This window comes from Etheostoma cragini, chromosome 17 (assembly GCF_013103735.1).
Source record: "Etheostoma cragini isolate CJK2018 chromosome 17, CSU_Ecrag_1.0, whole genome shotgun sequence".
NCBI lineage: Eukaryota > Metazoa > Chordata > Actinopteri > Perciformes > Percidae > Etheostoma > Etheostoma cragini.
The window spans coordinates 6,411,859-6,434,837 of NC_048423.1; the positions used below are offsets into that span (position 1 = coordinate 6,411,859).

At 40.7% G+C, this 22,979-nt stretch overlaps 2 protein-coding genes across 6 annotated transcripts in view; one reads left to right on the plus strand and one right to left on the minus strand.

Moving 5' to 3' along the window:
- The window catches only part of sdccag8 (SHH signaling and ciliogenesis regulator sdccag8), a 41,038-nt gene extending 23,776 nt beyond the window's left edge, over positions 1-17,262 (plus strand). Inside the window, exons 15-18 of one of the 2 annotated variants that reach the window (XM_034897364.1) lie at positions 1,149-1,257; positions 2,471-2,602; positions 16,113-16,239; positions 16,386-17,262. In XM_034897364.1, coding sequence (XP_034753255.1) covers positions 1,149-1,257; positions 2,471-2,602; positions 16,113-16,239; positions 16,386-16,412 — 395 coding nt within the window. In that variant the 3' untranslated portion in view covers positions 16,413-17,262. Of the gene's footprint in view, positions 1-1,148; positions 1,258-2,470; positions 2,603-6,865; positions 7,170-16,112; positions 16,240-16,385 lie in introns of those variants that run through there. The other variant, XM_034897363.1, reaches the window with a different exon arrangement.
- Positions 17,263-19,018: 1,756 nt separating this feature from the next.
- akt3a (v-akt murine thymoma viral oncogene homolog 3a) overlaps positions 19,019-22,979 on the minus strand; it is a 57,048-nt gene continuing 53,087 nt past the window's right edge. For all 4 annotated transcript variants that reach the window (XM_034897367.1, XM_034897372.1, XM_034897366.1 and 1 more), the window contains 2 exons: positions 22,242-22,344; positions 19,019-21,529 (listed from right to left, as the gene is read on the minus strand). In XM_034897367.1, coding sequence (XP_034753258.1) covers positions 21,444-21,529; positions 22,242-22,344 — 189 coding nt within the window. In that variant the 3' untranslated portion in view covers positions 19,019-21,443. The remainder of the gene's footprint in view (positions 21,530-22,241; positions 22,345-22,979) is intronic.

Consider the following 22,979-nt stretch of genomic DNA (forward strand, 5'->3'; position numbering starts at 1 on the left):
GAAGCCAGTGAATAATATTATGTGAAACTTCACTGGGCATTGGCCTTGACAACTCTCCCAGTCTTCCTTTTATATTTATATAGCACATAGAGAAAGAAGAAGGGAAATATTACAAGTGTAGAGTCAAATTTCAGCCTGCAGGTAAATGGCATAAATAGCATAGGCATCTACCATCATGGCTCTTCCTCTACCATACTATGTTTCTCTATCTCTTTCTTTCCATCCCAATATCTACTGTATGCAAAATAAATAACTTTACAAGTGTGAGCTACTTTTCAAAGACTGGGAGTCCTTGGTGTTTTTTGGTTTTGGTTGACTGTAACAGAATGCCCGAGCAGGTGGATCATTCCCTCAATCCAAACAACAGCCATTGTTATTTTGAAAGAGCAGACATATGTTGGAGAGCGGGATGGGGATCATTTCAAAGGAATGATGAAAGCCCAATGTTGGATTGTTCAGAAAGAGGCCCCCATGAGCGGATGAGGATGTGGCAGGAAGGGTGGAAAGAAGAAAGTGCTTTCAAACAACAATCCCCCTCTCTTTCTCCATCTCGTTTTACTATTCTCGCACTTTTCCATCCTCTATTTTCTGTGCTTATATTTATACTCTGTACATCTCCACCTGTTGTTTGAACAATTTTAATGTGAATGTTGACCAAAAGGATTTTTGAGAATACAAAGAACCATATGTATCTATAACAATACGCACTTTTGCTGCAGTTTTAGTTACAATCGATGTAATTGTTCTGCTCGGTTCATAATATAGATGTTTTTCTCACATATTTAAGGCCTTTTGGATGGCCTGACAATTACAGGCAATTACGAATGTAATTGTCATTTCTTTTTTCACTGAGGTTGTCTTTCCTACTTGCTGTATACACACATGTGTCTATTATTAGAAAGAAGGAGAAGTGGGAGATGGTGGTGTCCAGTGACAACAGGTCCTCTAGGCAGGCTTTTGAGTTTGACCACATCTGAACTTCAGTGTAGGCGTGTGGGCTGAAAAGTGTCTAACAGAAGTTACGTTGAGCAAACCTCCATCAGTGCCAGTGCTTCCACCGTTTCTGACTGTTACTCAAAGTGCACACAAAATCACCCACGGTGGTTAACCTCACAGTAACCAACAACTTTCCCATGATCGATTTTCAGTTGGAGAGTTGGACGGTCTGCTGAGTTCCCAGAATTCCCTGATCAGGAAGCTCAAGGAGGAGTGCTGCATGCTGGGTGTCAAACTGGAGGAGCTGACAGAAAACAGCAGGTCAGTATTTTCTCTTTCATAATATTTTATGATTTTATTCACTCAATTGTGTTGTGAGTTTAAATCTACCTGTGTAGGAACACAAAGCCTCTCTTTTCCAGTTATTTTCCTCACTCCAATGTTTATTCCCTCTATCTGTTGGACACTCATGTCATTAGTTCATGAAGCATCATCTATCCAGGCTTTTTGGACAGAGTATGTCAACATACTACACACTGCTTTCCAGTCTGACCTGTTTTCTTGTTAACCTGATGCTACAGTAGTCACAGCATGCCTACACAGCTCTCCATCTGGGCTGCCTGTGTGTAAGTGTGTGAGTGACCCTGGGCCCAGTGTCCTGTAAGCTGTTGGAGCTGTGCTGCACATTAGTCACATGACAGCCCCCAATCTGGCCCTGCCAGACTGCACTGGCTTCACCAGCCACAGGACACGTGCACACAATACACACACCAAAGTACCTTATGTGTTTTCTTATGGGTGGACCTCAATACTAAATACAAATATATGTACACAGTAATAACTGCCACCTTGAATGTGTTTTCTTCATGGGTAGGAACTCTCATACATGTTGACACACTGGCATGAAGGCTCATAGCCTACATCTGCTGTATGTGTGTGTTACGTAGTTTAGCAACAGTGTGGTATTAGTGTGTTTTGTGCCTCAGGCTGTTTGAGGTCCTGGAGTCCAAGCCCAGTGTAGCGGTTAAAGTCCTGCTGGACAGCCTCAGTCAGGCTAAGCGAGGTTACACCGAGACTGTTTCAGACAAATGAGAAAAGTCTTGAAATTTTTAATTTGTAAGTCTGACAATGAGACGTCTACTGATTGTCTAGTGTAATGTTGTGCAGCAGACAAAGACATTATGGCATCAGATGGATTTGTGGTTAAGACGGATTTCACGTAACTGCAACATCAGGCCAGGGACCTTTTGTTGTATGTGCTATAGGTTGACGCCATGTGCTTCACGCCGTGCGCTTGGATTGTTAAAACAGGGCCCGAGATCTGCGAAGACTGTGGACTCAAGACCCACCTATTTAGACTTCCCATTGCTTGAGTTTTAATTATTTATTTATAACTCTCTTTTATGTATTTCATTTCTATCATGTTTGTCATGCATTGTGAAGCACTTTGTGACGTCTGATCTAGAATGTGTTACTACAAATTATTTTGAATCTGTTTCATATTTTATTCAGCTTGCATTGCTTGTGTGTGCAGAGGAGAGCTGGAGCAGCTGGCCCTGGAGAAGCAGCACCTAGAAGAGACAGCAAAGAGTCTGAGAGCTCGCTGCTCGGACATGGAGGAACAGTGTGTCCAGCACGGCCGCATGCACCAGCGCATGAAAGACAGGTACCTAAATATGCATAATGCATTATATACACACAACTACACAACTTATAACTTTGATTTGTTAGTTCCTCAGTCAAGAACTACTACACTTATTTCAATGAAAAACTGGCACACATGTCTTAAAATTCTATCTTTTTTTTTTATATTATTAACATAACAAGAGCCTTGTTGGAGTTAAATGTTCCCAAAGTACTTTTAACTTTTAATTCCTTTCCGTTAGCAGCAGCAGGCCTTTACAAAAGAAGAAATAAGTGCAGTTTTTTACAATCTGTCCCTAACAGTCCACCTTGTGAAAATAGTTTTCTTTTTTAGTGACACAGTGGTTTTTGTGGCAGCTCATCAAACTGTTCTCTGTTTGACAACCATCTTTTATCTTATATGGCGCACTGGAAACAAAAAACTTGTTATAGATCCACAAAGGAAACTAACAGCCCTGCATGGATAATTTGCACTAGCTGAAACAGAAATTTGCTACCAGTTTCAGCCTGAATGATTTATGAAGTTAACAACAAGGTAATTCATGATAACCTTACATGTCATTTAACTGACGCTTTTATCCAAAGCGATTTACAACTACTATATATTAGAGGTTGCACGCCTCTGGAGCAACTATAGGTTAAGTGTCTTCCTCAGGGACACGATACATTGGTTGATGTATTGTGTTGAAGTGGGAGTCAAACCCAGTTCTCCCACACCAAAAGCATGTGTCATATCCACTGCGCCATCATCCAGCCCATGATAAAATGTTAAAATTCTACCTGTTTGGTTGTAAACTGCAAGCTGATCGGAACTCAAAGTGATGCATCAGTCAGGCTCATTAAGTCTTATTAGTTCAATCTACAATAGCAGAAGCACAGCTAAGTTTGTCTTTTTTTTTTTTTTTGAAGTAGACAAACTTGATAAATTAGCTGTCAGACAACACTCCCTAATTCACTGAAGGGCTTTTTGTGATGTTCTGCAATTGGTACCATATTTTCCATTTCAATTTTGAGGGCAATTAATAGTATAGTTGATACATTTTACCCTTAGAATTGTGAAACACAAACATTACAAATGCAAAAAAGTAAATATGTTACATTGGCAAATAATACCTGCAGGTAAAAGTGCCTATGCAACAGTATCTGCACATGTGTGTGTGTTTGAAAAGTATATGTGATGTGATGCGATGCAGGGGTCTCTTCCTCCATGAGTGTGGAGCCCAGTTGGTGTGTGTCTCCCCAATTTCCTGGCATTAAGTCTTGCTCTGCCAGTGTGGGCGAGGGTGTGGGTGTTGTTGCCCCACTCTGCAGGATCTCTACCTCCATGCCCCCACTCAACTGCACCTTCCTTTTACATGAAACCAAACACACTCACCCTTTTCTCCTGCTCCATCACTGACACTACATATTGTCCACCACCCACTGGTGTTAACCTGTCGACAGTCAGACGCTGCCAAAAAAACAAAGTTTACCAAGTCACAGCTGTCTCCTGGTTGAGTGTGACTCTTTGTGTGTTTCATACAATAGAAAACATTCTAAGTTGTCGTGGAGTGTGAAGTATGAATATTCTGTATGTTTCCGTGCATATGTTATGGTGGTATTTTTGTGTGTGTGTGTGTGTGTGTGTGTGTGTGTGTGTGTGTGTGTATGGGTTGCTATTGCATGTTCTCAGGAGGTTTAGCAGAGTAGGATTCTGGCTGCCAAAAGTGGATTGGCTGGGAAGTTGGGACCTAACTTCTCTCTTCTCCCAACTGAACCACGATAATCACTCTTGGCATTTAGTGAGTTTTATTTTCTGCTTTGACACTTACTTGGTTGATGAATCCTCCTGATATTTAAAAATCTCTTGAGTGGAGTTCTACATAAGGTCACTTTTGCAGTGACTGTTAAGCCGCTTGACCACATTTTTGTGGTTTTTATTTTCCAGAGATAATTGTTTTGGAAAAAAGTGTGCATGTTTGGGAATGCATTTATGGCATTAGAGCAGTTAATATACCGGTATGCATTTTTGACATTTATATATGAAGTTTTAGGTGAGTTATTATAAGGAGGTACAGTATCAGATACATGTAAGGGAGGTGAGAGAGGTATGACTCACGTTTAAGATTAACTACACTGCAGCTGGTACATGGTTTTTCAGTATGGTATTGTATTTCTGGTACTGATCGTGCTCTGGGGACAAAACCTGAAAATCTGCCTCAAATGTATTCTTTTATTTATTCTTACTCTACATTTATATAGCTTATTTATTATAGCTTAAACAAATAAAGAAGGAGAGATCCACAGTATTTATCAGGGCTTTATTGCAGTAATGTCTTGCAGTGTGTGTAGATCTCTATTTTTTACGTGCGTGTGCGAGCGCAGTTATGTTTGTGTGCATATTCGGTTATAAGCGTGTAGATCGGGCTCTCTACATATGGTTGTGTTCTCGTACTGATGTCTGTGTGTGTGTGTGTGTGTGTGTGTCATCCATACATTGGGTAAATGTTAGTTTGTCCCTGCAGGCTCTGAGCACTTGGTGGGCGCCCTGCCTCACCGCTCGGGGGTTAAGGTGTATGTGTTAACTAGCTGGTGCAAGTGGGTTTAATATCCAGCGCCCCGTCCCTTCCCACAGCCTCTCCATCGGCCTGCAATCTGTGTGAGCGCAGTTATGTTTGTGAGCATATTCGTGTATGAGCGTGTACATCGGGCTCTCTACATATGGTTATATGGTTCTGTTCTCGTACTAAAATGTGTGTGTGTGTGTGTGTGTGTGTGTGTGTGTGTGTGTGTGTTTGTGTTTGTGTTTCAGTCATCCTTACATTGGGTATATGTTAGTTTGTCCCTGCAGGCCCTGAGCACTCGGTGGGCGCCCTGCCGCGCCGCTCGGGGGTTAAGGTGTATGTGTTAACAAGCTGGTGCAAGTGGGTTTAATATCCAGCGCCCCGCCCCTCCCCACAGCCTCTCCATCGGCCTGCAATCTGTGCTGCGAAGAGCGGCAACAGCGCACCACGCACAAAACATTTGGAAAATCAGCTTGATTTATTTTTACATGGGCAAGCTGATGCCAAAACTACACAGGGGTTTTTAGCACACAATGTTTTGCTGCACCACTTAATTATTTATTTCACAATGTCTGTGGTGTTGCATTTTTTTCCCTTGAAATACAGGGATAGAATAGAGGGTGGAAAGATGGAGTTAGGGAAAATGCAAAGCCAGCTACTGTAAATAATTAAGTCAAAAGTTACATGCGTTTCTGTGAGCAGTAAGGTAAATGTATATTTTACATGAGTCTGTACAACTGGGAATGTTTGTAGCATTTCTTATTTGTATTAACTTTTCAAGCCATCTACATCTTTATTCTCCAGATTATTTATGTGACTGGTGACATTTGACTAGGTTGTATTACTGTATGCAATTCCTGGTGCCTATTCTGAGGAAATAGAAACAAAATAATACATCTCTTTTTACTTGATTGAAATGATAATCACCTGTTTCTCAATAAGTGTTGTTTTGTTTGTGAGACAGCTCGGAATATATGTATTCAATACCTAACCAAATTACAGATGAAAATTGAAGCACAATCCAGGGGATGGATGCATGGTATTTTACAGTTTATTAAAGGTGAATCCAGAGATCTTAGTGCCAATCAATGAATATAGAAAAACGTACGATCTAGTAAGAACTAAGAAATGATAATTATTTGCTTGTGAAAGTTAATATGACGGTTCAAATATTTCCTGATGATAAGCTGTTAAACTTTCTTTTCTTACCTCACCCTCTTCGTTGTATCTCTTTTCACTTTCCTCTTATTCTCCAACTTTACTCCTCTCCTCTTTCTCCTCCTCCCTTCTGCAGCACCACGCAACCTTTTTCTCACCCCACAGCTGTTCGCAGGCTGTTTCACCAATTATCACTATGCATGTACACACTGAGGTCACATACACAGACACACACATACACAGCAGACCAACATAACACCAATGTTTGCTTAACCACACATACTGTAGTGACAGAAGAGTGTGTTTGTCAGACCTGGGTGTGTGTGCATGTACTGTGTTTATGTGAGCACACACTGTACAGCCCTTTAAGGAGAGCAGCAACATATACGCAGATGTGCCTGTAGATCCACAGGCTTCACTGGGCCATATGGCCTCCATGAAGTAAGATGGTGTGTGCGTCTGGAGGAGGAGGGGAAGGAGGGGAAGGAGGGAGCGAAGGATGGAGTAAAGGATGGAGGGCCATGTGTGGTATGAGCTGTGCAAGCAGTTGTTGAAGTGTGTGTGTGTGTGTGAGAGACAGACAGAGGCTCCAGGAGATCGGTTAATGGAACAAATGGTCGCGGCGGGCCGGGGAAAAAGGAACAGGCTTGCTGTTACCGCAGGCGGACATCGAGCCCTGGGCGAGGGCTGCTTCATCTGGGCTCCTGCCACACACATACACACACACACAAACACACACACACCCCTCCAAACACACAGTGTGCTGCCATGCCCCAGAAGCAAAAGGATGCTCCTTGCAAAAACTTTTCATTTGCAAATTAAGTTAACAGAGGCTGGGCAGAAGAAACATGACAGCTTTCATTTGTCTCATCTCTGTGTGTGTGTGTGTGTGTGTGTGTGTGTGTGTGTGTGTGTGTGTGTGTGTGTGTGTGTGTGTGTGTGTGAGAGAGACACACGGGTATGTTTCTGTGAATCTGTGTATATGATGAGTTGCAACTGTGTGTGTGATCTGAGAGATAGAGGGAGGATAAAAGAGTGAGATGTGTAGAAAACAGGGATAAAGGCAATGGAGGTCCAGAGTTTACAAACTTAATATTGAAGCCTTACCTTCATGTAAATAACATGACATCATTGCTGCTGTCTGTCAGATTTTTTTTTAAATTGGACTTTTTAATTTTTCACAAAACAAAAAAAGTTGAGTGTGTTACAGAAATAACAGAAAAAGATGTTCAGGCCCGATATGATCTAGGCTGAGATGGATCCGTTTTCTCTTAGCCGCTACTGTACATTTTCTGAGCACTTTGTCAAAAAGTAAATTAAAATATAAAATGAAGTTGCTATATTTAAATGTTTAACGTTTCTGATTTGAACTGAGACTGAATGAGTGAGAATGTGGGGAAATCTAAACCATATCAACACCGACAGGAAAAGTTTAGTCTCACACTCGTGTTCTTACCCCTGGATGGCGCTAATCAGTCGCTCTCCCTTCTCCTTCATCTTCCTCTCCTTCTCTTCTCATCGTAACCATCTCTGCATTGCCCAGCTGGCTTCTGTAGCCAGGAGCAACCGCAGGGCAGCCTGCTGAAAGAGCATTGTCAAACGGTGGCTTTACAGCTCTATCTCTCTCAGACACACACACACACACACACACACACACACACACACAAAGATACACAGATTTGCAGCTCAGATGTCGGGCTGTAGCCCGAGGCTTGCAAGCTGGAGCGTTAACTGTGCAAAGTGTCACATCTCAAGCCCCTGTCAGTGTCACTCGCTAACACTACTTCATAAAACTACAGCTAGAAAGCTAGTATAGAAACACCTGTCCCTTCTTTAGAAAAATGTTAAAAGTAACAACAGCAGAAACACTTTAATGCCAGGAAAGCTAACCCTCAAACGCACAACTTAAAAAGAGTCAGCAGGCCTCACAGCAGCAAACACTATGACATGGAATAGATGATATAACAGCCTGCAGCAGCACCAAAACCTCTGTTAATACAGTGCCGAAATGAAAGCAGACGGCTTCTGTGTTCATCCACAGCTGTTTAAAGCCTATGAATATATTTTTCTGACGTCCCTTTTACACATTTTCCAAATCTGGTTTAATAGAGCTCATTGCTAAGAATGATTTATTTTAAGAGTTGTGTGAGTTCAGTTGGAGCTTCAACTTTCTCCACACTGACATTCATTAAAGTAAATTGACACTGAGCCTAGTCTGCTCAAAGACCAACTTTGGTCTTGTTGTGCACCCCTTAACAGCTTTAACAGCTTTCATTTTTATTTCTTAATTCCTGTCATATTTAATGTCTGTATTCTTTATTTTTGCAGCAGAAAATCTACATGTAGCGCTATCGTTCAAAGCCAGTCTCTTACTTCTGTTTGAATGTAGTTATAATTGTGATCAGGAAGTAATTATATGAAATAACTAATAATAAAAGAGATGCTGGTAATATACAGCCTTACAGGCCAAAATAATACTGTATATTTCCTAATGTTATGAATCTGTAACTCAGAATTGGCAAACCTTATTTTTTGCATGATAGTATATTGCACATAATATTGATCGTTGAAACACATATAAAATAACTAAGATGTAAGGACCTAGAACCAGGGTTTTGGTTCTAAGCTTTTTTTATAATAAAAAAAAACGTAGAACCAAAACCCTGGTAGTAAGTATTGTTAATCCTGTAACAATACTTAACATTGTTTAAAAGGATACCATTAAAATCAACGTGCAATCACTGTAGGTAGAATTTCAATTCATATTGTCTGATAAGAAATGTTAAATGCCACAGTACATTTATTTACAATGTATGGTTAATGTCTTTTTATAGCGGAATGTTCATATTGTTATTGGTATTATTATTATTTTTACTGTTATTATTGTTATCTTTATACGGTCTTCTATACTCTATTCTTGCTGAAACTGATTCTGGAAATTTCAATTTCCTTGCGGGAGTCATCCCAAAAGGATTAATAGGAGAAGTCTAAGTCTACATAGTGGAAAGTGCAACAGTAATATAGAGAACATGAGAGTGGAGTAAATGGCTGTAAAACAGTTGCAAACACTAGCATGATCTTTTAAAGATGTACATTATAAAAAGGATAAAAATATGTTTTCCACTAATGATTTCTTACAAAACATTAAAATACCTTCACTCACTTTAATCTGTGGTAGGAACTTAGTAAGATGTATTTATACTGTATAGCACTTTTCAAAACAAAACTTGTAAAGTGCTTCACAATAAATGCATTTAGCACCAAATATCAAACAGGCTAGCAACAAACAAATCCAAATATAATTTCTAAAACAGAAAAAACATCAATAAAAAACAAAATATCCTTTAAGAGAAGCGAAGGAATTAAAGTAAGACTTGGGATGTTTTTTGTTTTATTTTAAATGACAGCTAAAATGAAAGATGAAATATTTAGAAGTTATTTAAAATTTAAAGCGCAGAAACACCCAGGTGTCATTTATTCATTTTAAGCTGAGCTCAGGGAGCCGACCTGAGAGACTTTGATTTACAATTATGGCCACAACAATTCAGAAATCTACTCAGGGTCTTCACCATGAGGTTGCCTCGTAGGTAATAAATACAATTGTATATTATAGATTGCCGGGTGCATCTGTTTGTTAAAGTGTTATAACTTTCACACACACCTCACCATCATAGAAAAGGTAGCTGTTGACTCTGTTCAAACGTGACTATTGAAGATGAGCACGCAACCATTACAACCTCTAAAACCCTTTTACCTTGTCATTACTGTGTTCAGCAGTGGTGGGGAACAGCCATGAGTTGGAATGCAATGAAGGAAAAGAGTTTCCACACAAGTGATCCCTTCATTTCACTAACCCTACATTTGTCTAAGCACTAGTGTAATTTTGCCTTAATTAATTTATTAGATTTATCTCATTTATTAAATATAAACAAAACCTCTCTAGTTAAAACCATGCATGTTAGATTGATTTTGATTTGTGATCTGCTCACGTTATTGTTTTACTGGATTTTTATCAATAAAGCAATGAGGTAAATGACTTTCTTAAGTTCTACTGTACGTCATAAGAAAAAATAAATCCCAAGTTAAACAATTTTTTTTTTAAATACTCAAAATAGAGTGGATTTTTAGCTTGTGCATTAGAAATTATAACTCAATGTGCACTTTATCACAAAGCTTTGTTGTCAGTTCAGCACAAGCACTCAATTAGTATATACCTGTGTATTCTGACATTTAGATGCTGATCTTGCGTGTGTTTTATCTGTTAGTGTAACTCCTTGGGCTGCGAGCGAACACTTACAGAAATATGGCTTAGGGTCCTTTTCAAGTATGATGCCGACATGTTAAAAAAAGTATAGAGGCCAGTCAGTATAATTTTTGGAAAGCACTATTAACAGTAATTAATGGAAAGCACAAGAAAAATCCCAGAGAATAAAATGGTCTCATCCTGATCAAAACACAGTGTCACCGAACGTGTTCCCATGTCAAATGTGCGTGTTAGCAAGAGCAACAACTGGCATGACAGGTTGGTGGATGGGAGAGGGGCATGGCCTTCAGGCACACACATTCTTGAGTGCAGTTGTGTGCTAGCCAAGATTCAGCTAGAGCGCTAGGGTGTTAGGGTGGCGATGGTGGGCCTGGGATTGGGCAAAATATGGTTTTGTGAGTGTGTTTGTGTGGCAGCTGCAGCCTTCATGCCCCTGGCGGTGTTGTTGTAACCAGGCAAGCCAGGGCCGTCTGCCTGCATTCTTCACCCCCTGGGCCCCCTGCCTGCCACACACACACACACACACACACACACACGCACACAACAAGGTGCATGCAAGTTCTGTTAGTCAATTGTTAATGTGTGTTAAGCTGAGATCTTCCTAATCTTAAAGGGTTGTAGCAGAGCCCTATTTAATTTTCCTAATATTCACGTGGGTGTGATTGTGTTAAGATACAGGAGAACAGTGTAAATTTGCTCTTTAATTATAGCCCACAAAAGAAGAAAATAATCTCCATTTGTCATCTTATAACGTCTCACAGTGAAATCCATGCTGACCGGTTATTTCTGGAGATACACACAGCATATGCAGTGAGACGTTAGTTTACTTGGTGGCTTTTTTTGATAATGTATGCACTGTCCAATAAATATTTTCTTCAAGTGACACGCTCCACTAGCTAATTTGTCTAGAAAAAAAAAAAAAAAAGAATGCACACGTTCATCTGGGGCTGTTGAATGACAGACCTGAACGCTGCCTCCAGATCTTCTTTTTCTATTACTGTCTCTCTGTTTCTCTAACATGACGTTAGCACTTTCCCTTTGGACCGTGCCTTTAGGACATATGCTCCCACCTGTAAATAAATATGCAAACACACAGCAGAGTTTAGACACTAGCTGTGGGCTACGACTGATGTATACCACAGAGAGGTAACTGTGTCTGTGTTGTAATTAATCTCCTTAGTAGCAGCAGTCAATAGAGAGTGCGGCGGTTTGAGGTGCAGATTGTGAGCAGAGTTTGATTATCATACTGTCTGGGGAAATTACTGCAAACTGCCTCTTAGCAGAACTTGCTTTTATTATGTCTGCTGGAGAGCAAACTACTACGGCTGCTCTGGAAGCTGTTTGAGGTATTTTTTGGAGGATAATGGAGGAATTGTTTCAGTGCAGGTGTTGTGCATGTGAGTCAGTAAAGCGTAGGATCCAGCAGGTGGTGTCCTTTCACCAGGTCAGTGGGGAGGCTCTCCTTCTCTTAGATCCCCGTCACCTACACATCCATTTATCTGTCTGCCCATCGGTCCATCCAGGAATCCATCCCATCCAAGCTTCCTTCCTTCCTCACCGGTTCCAGGCAGAGGCAAGTTAGCCCGCTGTGTGTGTGTGTGTGTGGGGGGGGGGGGTTAGTGTAGGGCAGTGCCCGAGCATTAAGCCGTATTAAGCCCTAATTAATGAGCGTGCCAGTCGATACAGGCCAGTTATTGGATTTTCTGCTTTAGCTGCTGGAAGGAGCGCTGCCTTAATCACACACACATTCATACACACATCCCCCTCTGGGGCAGGGTGTACAAGGTGAGACAAGGAGTGGATTAGAGAGAGAGAGAGAGAGATGTATAAGAAGGCCAGAGGTTGGCGGCTCTCTGGCCAGACAAACTGAGTGTGTGTGGTTGTTTATGTTTGTGCCAAGGTTAAAGGTTTTCTTACTGCATTACATAAACTTCAGCTTACAACCTGCAGCTACAACCTACATCTCAGTTCACGACCTGACCAACTGATTGGCTGGCTGCATGTTCAGCTCACTTACTGTCAGACTATGTGTAAAAGCCTGCTGGCTTTTTGCAGCCTTGTCTGTCCAGTTGCTGCCATTTCTCCAAAATAATAGTATTTTGTATATTTTACTGCATAGCGCCTCAGTTTCACCCAACACCTGAAGACATGAGAACTTGTTTTCTCTCAGACCTGGACTGAGGACAGTGTTAAAAACCTGCATTAAAAACTTGGGCATGTGGATGTTTACCAGGCAGGGAAAGTCTAGGCCTTTACATTATGGGAAACAGTATGGTAGCATACAGTATTTTAGTTCATTTTTTTATCTTGACACATAGGATTAAAAGTCAGGATAATGACCAAATTATTATATAATGATGATTAAAGGCTCATTAAAGGGGCTATACTTGACATTCAGAACATTGACATAGTGGCAAACACATATTTGCTATGTCAAGATAAAATGGAGTAGTGGCATCCTGCGCAGAGAATGAAGTCACACTCCCTCTGTGTGTGTTGTACTGTAATCCGAGTTTCTCTGTATAGCCGGGCTGGCGGCGCATGCAAAACGCTGGTATTTCATGAATTGGGGAACCGCTTGTAAGAGCCAAGTGGAAGCAATTGATTGTTAATGTGCTGCCTGCTTTACAAACCTGGAGTGGATTTCGAAACTGGCCACTCATTAGCACAAAATCTCTAAAAGAGTAAAAGAGATGTATCTACATGTACCGAGATCAGAGATTGTGATTTGAGATGTGGGATTGGATTGGCATTTTGGTGGTGTGGAGCTAAAGGCCTTCAGTCAACACGTTCTCATCAAAAATGTACAGCTTCAGAACAACAGGCTCTGTTTCTGACCTTTAGGTCCTCTGCTTTGTGTGTGTGTGTGTGTGTGTGTGTGTGTGTGTGTGTGGCACATCGGTTTTGTCTCTATCTTGTGCCTTGGCACACCACAGCGGGGCTCTGTGTGTGTTACTGTGTGACGTGGCGATGCCCTGCTGTGTCGTGCTGTGTGACGGCGTAGGCGGGAGAGTGGGAGGAGGGAGAGAGTGGGGGGGGCTGGTCAGGACAGCTTGGCAGCCGGCTGTAGGAACACCAGGCAGGGAGGGGAGTCATTGCCCTCAGCCTCCAGGACTGGACAGAGTCTCCAGGTCTGAGATTAAGCGCTCAGCAGGCCTTCAGTTGGGATGGAGGAGAAGGAAAGGGAAAGAAGGAGGGCAGGTTGTAGAAGCTGAGGACTAATGACGTTGTAAAAGGTGGCTGAAAAAGTTGATAGATGATGGAGGTGAGTTCCTCACAAAGAGGGACAGGCAGGAGCAGGATCAAACCCTGTGGTGGAAAAGGAGACCAAGCAGGGCAAAGTGAGGACAATGTGGGGGGAGAGCAGCGAGCAGATTGCGGAGGAGAGTTGGGATGTTCGCCTCCCCCGTCTGTCACACACAGGCAGCCCTGCCACTGCCAACATGACCAGCAGGGCAGGGGCATCTGTCTCCCCCCCAGCTACCTCTCTCTGTCTGTCTCTGCCCCGAAACACAACTCTCTTCATCCTCCTCTTCTCTTCTTCATTACACGCATCATTCCTGCTTTACTTGTCATCTTCTAAATCTATTATAACAGTTTACGATGAGTAGTCGCATGTCAAGTGCAGTGGTTTCAAAGCTTTTTTGGCTTGCGACATTTTATATCTAAAAAACTTTGACTTGCAATTCTTCCCTACAGACTGCATACAAACTCTGAGCGTTGTTTTCTTCTCAAAATGTTTGGTTGGTTGGTTATTTGAGGCCTAAAGAGGTCAAACTCTTCTGTAGTTCATTAAAATAAGGTGAAGACTTGTTCTTAACTTTACTTATCACATCACTACTCCTCAGATCTTCTATTGTTGACTTCTCAGATTTCTGTTATTCAGATCCTTTACTCAAGTAAAGTCTAATACCACAATGCAAAATACTCCATTACAAGTACAAGTCCTGCGTTTAACATCCTACTGAAGTACAAGCACAGAATCAGAATGTGCTTTAAGTTCTTAAATGTAAAAGTAGTTGTAGTGTGTAAATGATGTACTGTAAAATTGTATGTGACATTTTTAGGTATATATTAATACTGATGCATCGATGTGTAAACACAATTTTACTGTTATAGCCAGTGAGGTTGAGCTTGTGTGTGTGTGTGTGTGTGTGTGTGTGTGTGTGTGGATTCAATAATGGGCTGCTGGTGGGAAATATCTTAACCACTATTCCACCTCCACCCCCAAACACAGTCAACACACTCACTATTCATACATACTTTACCCCTAAACCCCAGCTGGAAAGCACCACCTCCCAACACACACACACACACACACTCACAGTCTACTCCCATTGTGCAGTGAAAGAGTTCATTGTCTGCAGGAGCAGACTCTAATTGGGACGTCCCAGTAATGATCTAGACTTTGCTTCATGATTGCACACACAACACAACTTTCTCACCAGAATGTCAACCTGCTATTTAGATTAGACCACAGGGACAACATGTTGATCCATCCATCCATCTTTGTCCTCTTATCCGGTATCGGGCCGCTAGGGCAGCAGCTCCAGCAGGGGACCCCAAACTTCCCTTTCCCAAGCCACATCAACCAGCTCCGACTGGGGGATCCCTAGGCGTTCCCAGGCCAGGTTGGAGAAATAATCTCTCCACCTAGTCCTGGGTATTCCCTGGAACGCCTCCATAGGGAGGCGCCCAGGCATGTTGATATAATGTAATATTTGATCATTTGGTCATATTTGGTCCAGTGTCCAGACACACTGGGTACTTCTTCGAACACCACTGCTAATGCAAACTAAAATCGCTTTAAATTTGGTATCAGTCGGTTGAAACATGTAAATGGCACCAAAGTTGTACAAAGAAAAAGTTCTACATCCTGTAAAAAATGTACTAATTTTAGTTTATTGAAGTATTTATTCTCTCCTTTTTGGTGTATAAATATATATACAATGTTATTGTGGAACTGCCCCCATCAATGTGTTGATGGGTTTGGGCTATCAGTATTTTTCCAAAAATCCAACCAAACATATGAGGCCAGCTACAAATTTGTTCACAAATGCTTTTCGTCAGAGAAACACCAACCTCACTTTTTCTTTATTATCTCCCATAATGGATTTAAAACTGATTCAATGCATTTCTTTCTATAGAGTTGAATTATTCTATCTAGTTCTATCTAGTCACTAAGAAACAGTTTGAGGATGAGTCACATATGGCTGCTATCCAATCTGTAGAAAATGAATCAGGAACTATTTTCATGGCCGAATAATCATTTAATATCTAATATTGTCAGAATATTGTCTATCGATTTAGTTACTTTTTTTAGTTACTATTTTTCACATCCTGAATCACCTCGTCTGCACTCTATTTATGCAATGGTCACCTCTTTCACATTCACGTGAACAGTGTTGATCATGTGAGCAACACAGAGTCCAGGGATATTTAAAGCTTTTTGTGGATCCAGCTCTCATTCAATATTTACAAGATTTTCTTTTTTTTTTATCAGCCAGGAGGGTACGTTGCTCTTACAGTTTAAGTCAATAGTGTGCGTGTGTGTGTGTGTGTTGCAGGCTGCAACAGTTGGACCGTCACTGTCAGAGCAGCGCCCAGCAGGTGTGTGAGCTGCTGGCCAAACAGAACCAGCTGATGCAGGAGAGAAACACACTCACTGAGGAGATGCAGAACCTACACATAGAGGTATGAAAACACACACACACAATGTGATGGTGCCTTTTCTCTCCAGGTGCACGTTACAGTTGTCAGTTTACTTAAAATAAAGAAACATATTCTTTATCAGATAGATTATGTGTTTCATTGAATTGTGTGTGTTTGTGTCTTTCTAGAGACGAGTCCATACTCTGTCCCCATGAGTCTGTTCTTCCTGTTTGGAACTGGATCTGAAGTCAGAAATTTCCTCTTGACAAGAACATATCACACTGTTATTTAAGTTGGTGTTTTTTTTTTTTACCCAGGAAGGCATTTGTGTTCCTTATTCTTTTTGTATTAAGGTACACTGTTTCTCCTTAATGTTCACAAATGTTTTCTTATCAGAACTGAAAATCAGGTTTCCATTTTATATTTTGCAATACACGGTTACTGTGACAAGTTAAACTGGATGTTTTTTAAAACCTCATTCATTAATTTATTTTTACAGATTTAATAAACGATCTCTGATCTATAGGGACGTGCTAAATGATTTTTCTTCTCCATTTTTAACATTTTAACTGAGATGAAAGTTCAGAGGATCAATAGTATTTTCAGCAACAAATCAAATAAGTCAACACTACTGTAGCAGATTGACATAGTTCTTTATTGAAGCTGTCTGTAAGAAGGAAAATAATGTGCATCCCTATCATATACATTTTATGTGTAAAAATACTAAGGATGTACAGTGTAAAAAAACAGCTTCATGTTGATGGTAATATGTTGTTTTCACATCCTGGCGGCCTTACCGGCCAGCAGCACTGCATCCTGACAGCTTGAGGGACAGAAAAAGGCTGTTTGATCGATCTGTTGCGTTTCCTGACACTGTCTCAGAATCACATCACCTCTGCTCCGCCGACACGTCAGAGAGCAGAGCTGACTTCAGTATTACAGTGCTTCAGAGAAACATGGCCCACTCTGAGAACATCTGGCAGCTGTCCACAGATGTCTCACACAGCTGTAAAGCTACAGTAGATGGACATGGACATGAAATTAAAACTCAATTACACTTTGAAATATTTGTACATGTTTGCCTGTTTTTTTGTTTGCTGTTTATAAAGAAAAGCATTTCATGCTTGTTCATGTTAATCATGATGATAGTAGACTAGTACTGAAGAAAGAAGAGAGGGGAGGAATTCTGTCGCAGACACAAGGTCAGATCCTTCCAACACTGGAGCCATTTACTGATTATCTGCATTAAATGCCGGGCGGAGTGCAGTTTGTGATTTTTGGCTGACGCCGTCAGTTCATTAACAACGGACGAGATCAATACAGAGCAGCTGAGGTCTATGAAAGGATTTTACATATTCAAATACTATTGGAGTCAGATCTGTTGTGTGATAGTACAGTCCAAACAGCAGCAGCTTTAAGAGTGAACACTGTCAGTGCAGCGTCAGATACCTCCCATACTGTCGATTCACACCAGTCGAGGGCACCAGTAAGGCTGTGAGGAGGATTTAAGCATCCAGTTTAAGAAGTTACTGATGTACCCACAATGGATTCAGTCTTTAGGGGAAAACACACATTGATGAAGAGGAAATCAAATCTCCACCTGGTCTACTTAAAGTAGTTGGAGGATAATGTGTTTTTATATGATCTCTGACCTTAGAATTAGCATCTGGCATGGTTTCTGCCAGTAAATCAACATGGATACATGTAGAGCAATAAACAAGGAGCCTTAAAGGCTCTATGGAAAACTGAAGAGGAGAAGCAGTCCGTGACATCAGTGGATTTTTCCAACCATTTTTGGTTCTTGAAGACTGACCAGCTTACTGAACATTTCCGCTAAGTGTAATTCTGCAGGACTGACCTATTGCTGGCATGTGAGACACAATGACCAAGGTCTTGCCATCGCTAGACATCAAAAGCAACATTAAAGCTATTGTTTGTACGTGGAGGGGAGATGTACTTTAAAAGTCCTAATTTTCTTAAAAACAAGAAAAAGCAAAAAAAAAAAAAAAGAAGAAAAAAAACTTTAAAGCAGGGCTGAATCAGAATCCTCTAAATCATGTTAAACGTGATGGATGTGAAAGTGCTATTACCAAAGCTAGAAAGCAGTATTTTATGAACTCTGGTTTCTAATGAATTTGGCGGTAAGCGTGCACATACAGCTAGAACTCCTCAGTCGCTCCCAGACCTGGGTCAAATCAAAGCTGAAATCCTTCCAAATACTTGGGAGTGTTTGCTTGAGCCTGTGGAGGGTGCCAGCTGGGTGGAAATTGTACTCATTTTGAACTATTCGGCTGCTTCAGCTGTGCCAGACAGGCTCAATCGATCACAGGGAAGTATTTTTCATAAGAGTTCAGAGTGCTACTTTGACTCAGGACTGGTAGCGCGGACCGAGGACTACAGCATGCAGGCCAGCGCCATCCATTTCTACTTTCTGCCATCAAGCTCCGTTGCCAGCTAATAGCAATTTAATGGATGTGCAAGAGTCAAGCATATGGACTTTTAAAGCCGCGGAAAACAGGTAATGTGTTGTAAAAGCGATATCTGTAAAGAAAAAAAGGAGGCATTTATTTTTTAGAACAGAATCTCTGAAGACAAACTGCAGAGTGAAACACGACTACACCTCCTTACTGCTAATCTTCAAAACGAAATGACATTAAATAAATTAAATAGAAAAGAAATTCAAGTTATCCTCAATGATAATAAAAACATTCAAATAAATATTGGAATACAATTGTCTATGCCTAATGAGAGCACATCCCCTGGTGCTCTCTTTAAATATGTGTCATACAGACGATGTCTTCCACATAATACCTTTTTTTTTAAGAGGCAGTTGACATTTCAAATTTTAAAAAATATATTTCCTCACAAATGGTGATTCTTCTACTCTGAAGTGCAGGATGTCAACGTTTTTGACTTATTCTGAGCTAAACCATAAGGCTTACTGGCGTTTGAAGACAGAGAAATTGAGGGGGATTTTAAATCTCGTTGGTCAGACTGGAAGACATGACGACACAAACAAACAAAGTCCGGACCCAAGAAGTGACAGCGCACGTTAATGACAAGTAAAATCTTTAAATAAAGGAGGGATATTGCTCTTTCTCATCTCCAAACAACTGACTGACCTTACATTTCCTATCCAAACACTATCATTCCTCCTTCTTCTCTACGCTGTCTCGACACATAAAGAGTAGCACTTACAGTTCAACATAATCTTTCTCGTCCTAACCGCTTTACATTCAGACTTCCTTGCTGCACTTGTTTTCTTTCTGCTCAACTTTCACTTCTTTCTCTGTGAATTTTCTGTCTGTCAGGCTTCACCAACAGCCTTCAGATTAAATATGGGAAGCATTTTTGTCAATAACTGTCACATGAGCCCTCATAGTAAACACCTGAAAGATAAAGTGATTTAATTAATACAATTGTTTGTTTGTTTTACCTTCTTCAGGCTCAAAAGTAACCTATCTGTCTTTAATGTGTCCTGTCACCTTTCAGCTGTCACATTTTGGTCACAAAACAACACAAAAAACATTAAAATAAACAATGGAGCAGGAAGGCTATCTGCTTTCCCTCCTACATTCATCAGCCTTTTTTGTTTCTTGAGGGGCCAATTTTTTTTCCTCAGCCCTAAGAAATGTATTTTTTTCCTAGAATCATGTAATAACAATAGAAAAGTTAAATATAAAACCGATGCCTAGAACAATAAATAGAACATATATATATATATATATATTATAGTCATTGCTATGATTGGTGTAAACCCATAACTGTGAATGCGTACCTCCTCACTGACCATAAGGTCTTTTAAAAACAATCCTTCGTAAGAACCAGCTGTTACCTCACTCATCATTACATCATAAATTAACACATTATAGATATTTCATCATTCTTGGAATTTTTCACCTGTACTTTCTCTCCCTCCTCATCAACAACGCCCAACCTGCCATCTTGGACTTCGTTTTTCACTCGGTGGGGAACCTGCTCCTGCTGCAGTTTCTCTTTCCTGCACAAAGACAGAGAGGTACAGCTGTGTGGTCCCCTAAGCCGTGACGACAACATGTCACGGTAAAGCTTCATCATCAACACAAAGGACAGTTTTGCTTTTGTTTTCCCTTTCGGGGAAGAGAATTAAACTTAGAGTGTATAAATAAATAAAAACTTGGGGAAACATTCAAACCAACTGTTTTCCTCACATTTTCACCTCCACAGTGATGGATATGTCAACCACCTTGCACTGCATTGTGGGTAACGTAGTAAAGCTCATGGTTTGGGAGCTTCATCCTTCTGAACTGCTGTGCTTTGAAGTGCGTTCTTAAACACAAACCCATGATAGTACCTCACACACACACATACACACATACATACCACCCTTTCATCATCTTAATGTACAGTTAATGTGCAATAGCTTTACATTAGAAGTACTAGCAACACCTGTTCTGCAGCTGTACGAGCAGAGATGGTAATGCAGTTGATTGATGTGTTGCTGGCGCCTGTTAAATGATCTGCAGCATTAAGCTAGTAGTGTAGCACCGGGTTTTAGTAGTAGCAGTATATTATTAATAAGAGTAGTAGAACCTGTAGTAGTTGAAATAGCAGCAACAACAATAATGAATTGCACTGAGCCAACCTGAGTCAAATCCTGCTCGACAACATAAGCTGGAGGATTCTGCTCGCTGATGACAACTGCTCCCTCAATGCCAGGCAGCCTCAATCAATCCCAGAATTATTTAGGTGAGGATTTGAAATCAGACCCAAGTGACGCTGAGTCTGAGAGTATCTGTGTTTGCAAAAGCCTGAGATTAAACCGGTAATGGCAGTTTAGGTTTGAATGACTTAAAATGCTTCATCTTATAAATAAGAAGCCATAAATATGTCTCCTTAAAGAATGCATCAGCTGTTAGTATTTGTTCTTTTAGAGTTTGGCAGGACCGACACATGTCAAAGCACAGCAGGGCACCGGTGATGCTCCTGTCATTAAAGGGACATTACATAGTAACTCATCACATCACAGTTCGGATCACCTAGGGTTGCAGTGCAGGATTAGAAAGTAATTTTGACATTTTGGAAGTCTAAAACGGAATTCACAAAAATAAAAAAAATAAGAATCAGACTGCAGAGGTGAAAAAGAGAGGAGGTGGAGAAGGGCAAACTCCTTCAAGTCTTTCTGGGTCAGTCCAAAGCTGGGGATCTTTTGTCCCACACTGATGACCTCAGAGAGCAGCTGTAATGTTGTCACCGTGATGGACAGTTCATTCCCGTCCACTGGCAGAGTAGGAGAACTGTGGGAAGTGTGGCCTTCTCTCGTTGTCCAGGCAGTCCATCCCGTCCTCGTCAACTAAGGAAACGTGGATTCAAAGATATTTAATGATTCATTACAATTGAAAGTACATTTTCAGAAAATACAAATACTCAAATTGGAAATGTATACCATATCAAAACATTCAAACATTCCAAAACATTGTGTTTGTGCTACATTGTTGTACTGTAGATTTAAACAGAACAACATTAACAAGTGTGTCTGTAATGTGCAAATCTCTTGCTAACATACCAATGTGCGACCTACAAAACAAGTGGAACCTCATATTAGCACAGAGAAACACATTGGTTCCACTCATCCATAATTCAGTGCTGAACATTTTGAAACCGGCATCTTTATTTCAAAAGCCTGTGAAAAGCTGCATGTGGCCTGAGGTCTATTGCAGAAACACTTGAATAAACAGACAAAGGCATATTTTGAGTGTGTGTTACCCCAGTTAATAAGCTGAAATGCCTCAAGTGAAGAAACAGCGGGAAACGTGATAAATAGTTTTAGACTGCAATTATTAAAGTAATCAAAGTTTTTAAAAAACTGACTTTGACCACTATCAGGTGCTAATGCAACCGAATGACTGGAGCTTAACAGTTTATTCCAATTTATAATCAAAACAAATCTTCAGAATATCTTCAGCTAGGTAAAGAATGAATGTGATAGTTCATCAAGTTTTAATGTGGGCATATGTTTTTAGGTACATGTGTTAGAAAGAGAGAGACAGACAGAAGACACTCACATTTCTCTGGTGGGGTGATTGTGATGGTCTGGGCTGTGAACTCCTCGTCAAAGTATCTGGTGTCGGTCTCCGACGTCACCTGAGGCTTGAAGGGAGGGACCATCTGGGGCAAAGACGTGAGGAGAACACAAAGAGGAAAAATTTGATTATGCAAGAACTCTTCTAAACTACAGAGAAGCTGCTTGAAGGACAACAAACTCGGGATGTCTAAAAAGTGGACAAATGATCAAGGAGAGTTCTCTGCGCTTCTGCAAACCACAACAATCCGGTGCAACCAGGGCAGGACAATCCGTAACACAGTAAAACATACATACCACTCTCTTTCTCTCCACATTTCTTGTCGATTTCTGTGCTAACGGTCCGAATAATAATAATAATAATAATAATAATAATAATATAATAGCGTTTTTTATATAGCACCTTTTTACAAGAGGCTTTACGATGAGAAATAGAGGTGAATAAGATCCCGAACTTAAGATACAAAAATAATATAAACTGTTACAACAAATACCATTGTTCAAGAAAAAGCCATAAAATAAAAGTGAGTCTTAAACAGAGATTTCAGGAAGACGTTGAACTTTCGGTCTCAGTTGCCAGCCTGAGATCGTAAGGCAGGTAGTAGCCCCTCAACAGCTGAGGGGCCCGGACAGCAGGTTGACATCTTGTATTGTATGTATTAGTAGGGCCCAGCCAGAAGATCTCAAGCAGTCATAAGGCTCATAGGGAATTAGCAAATCA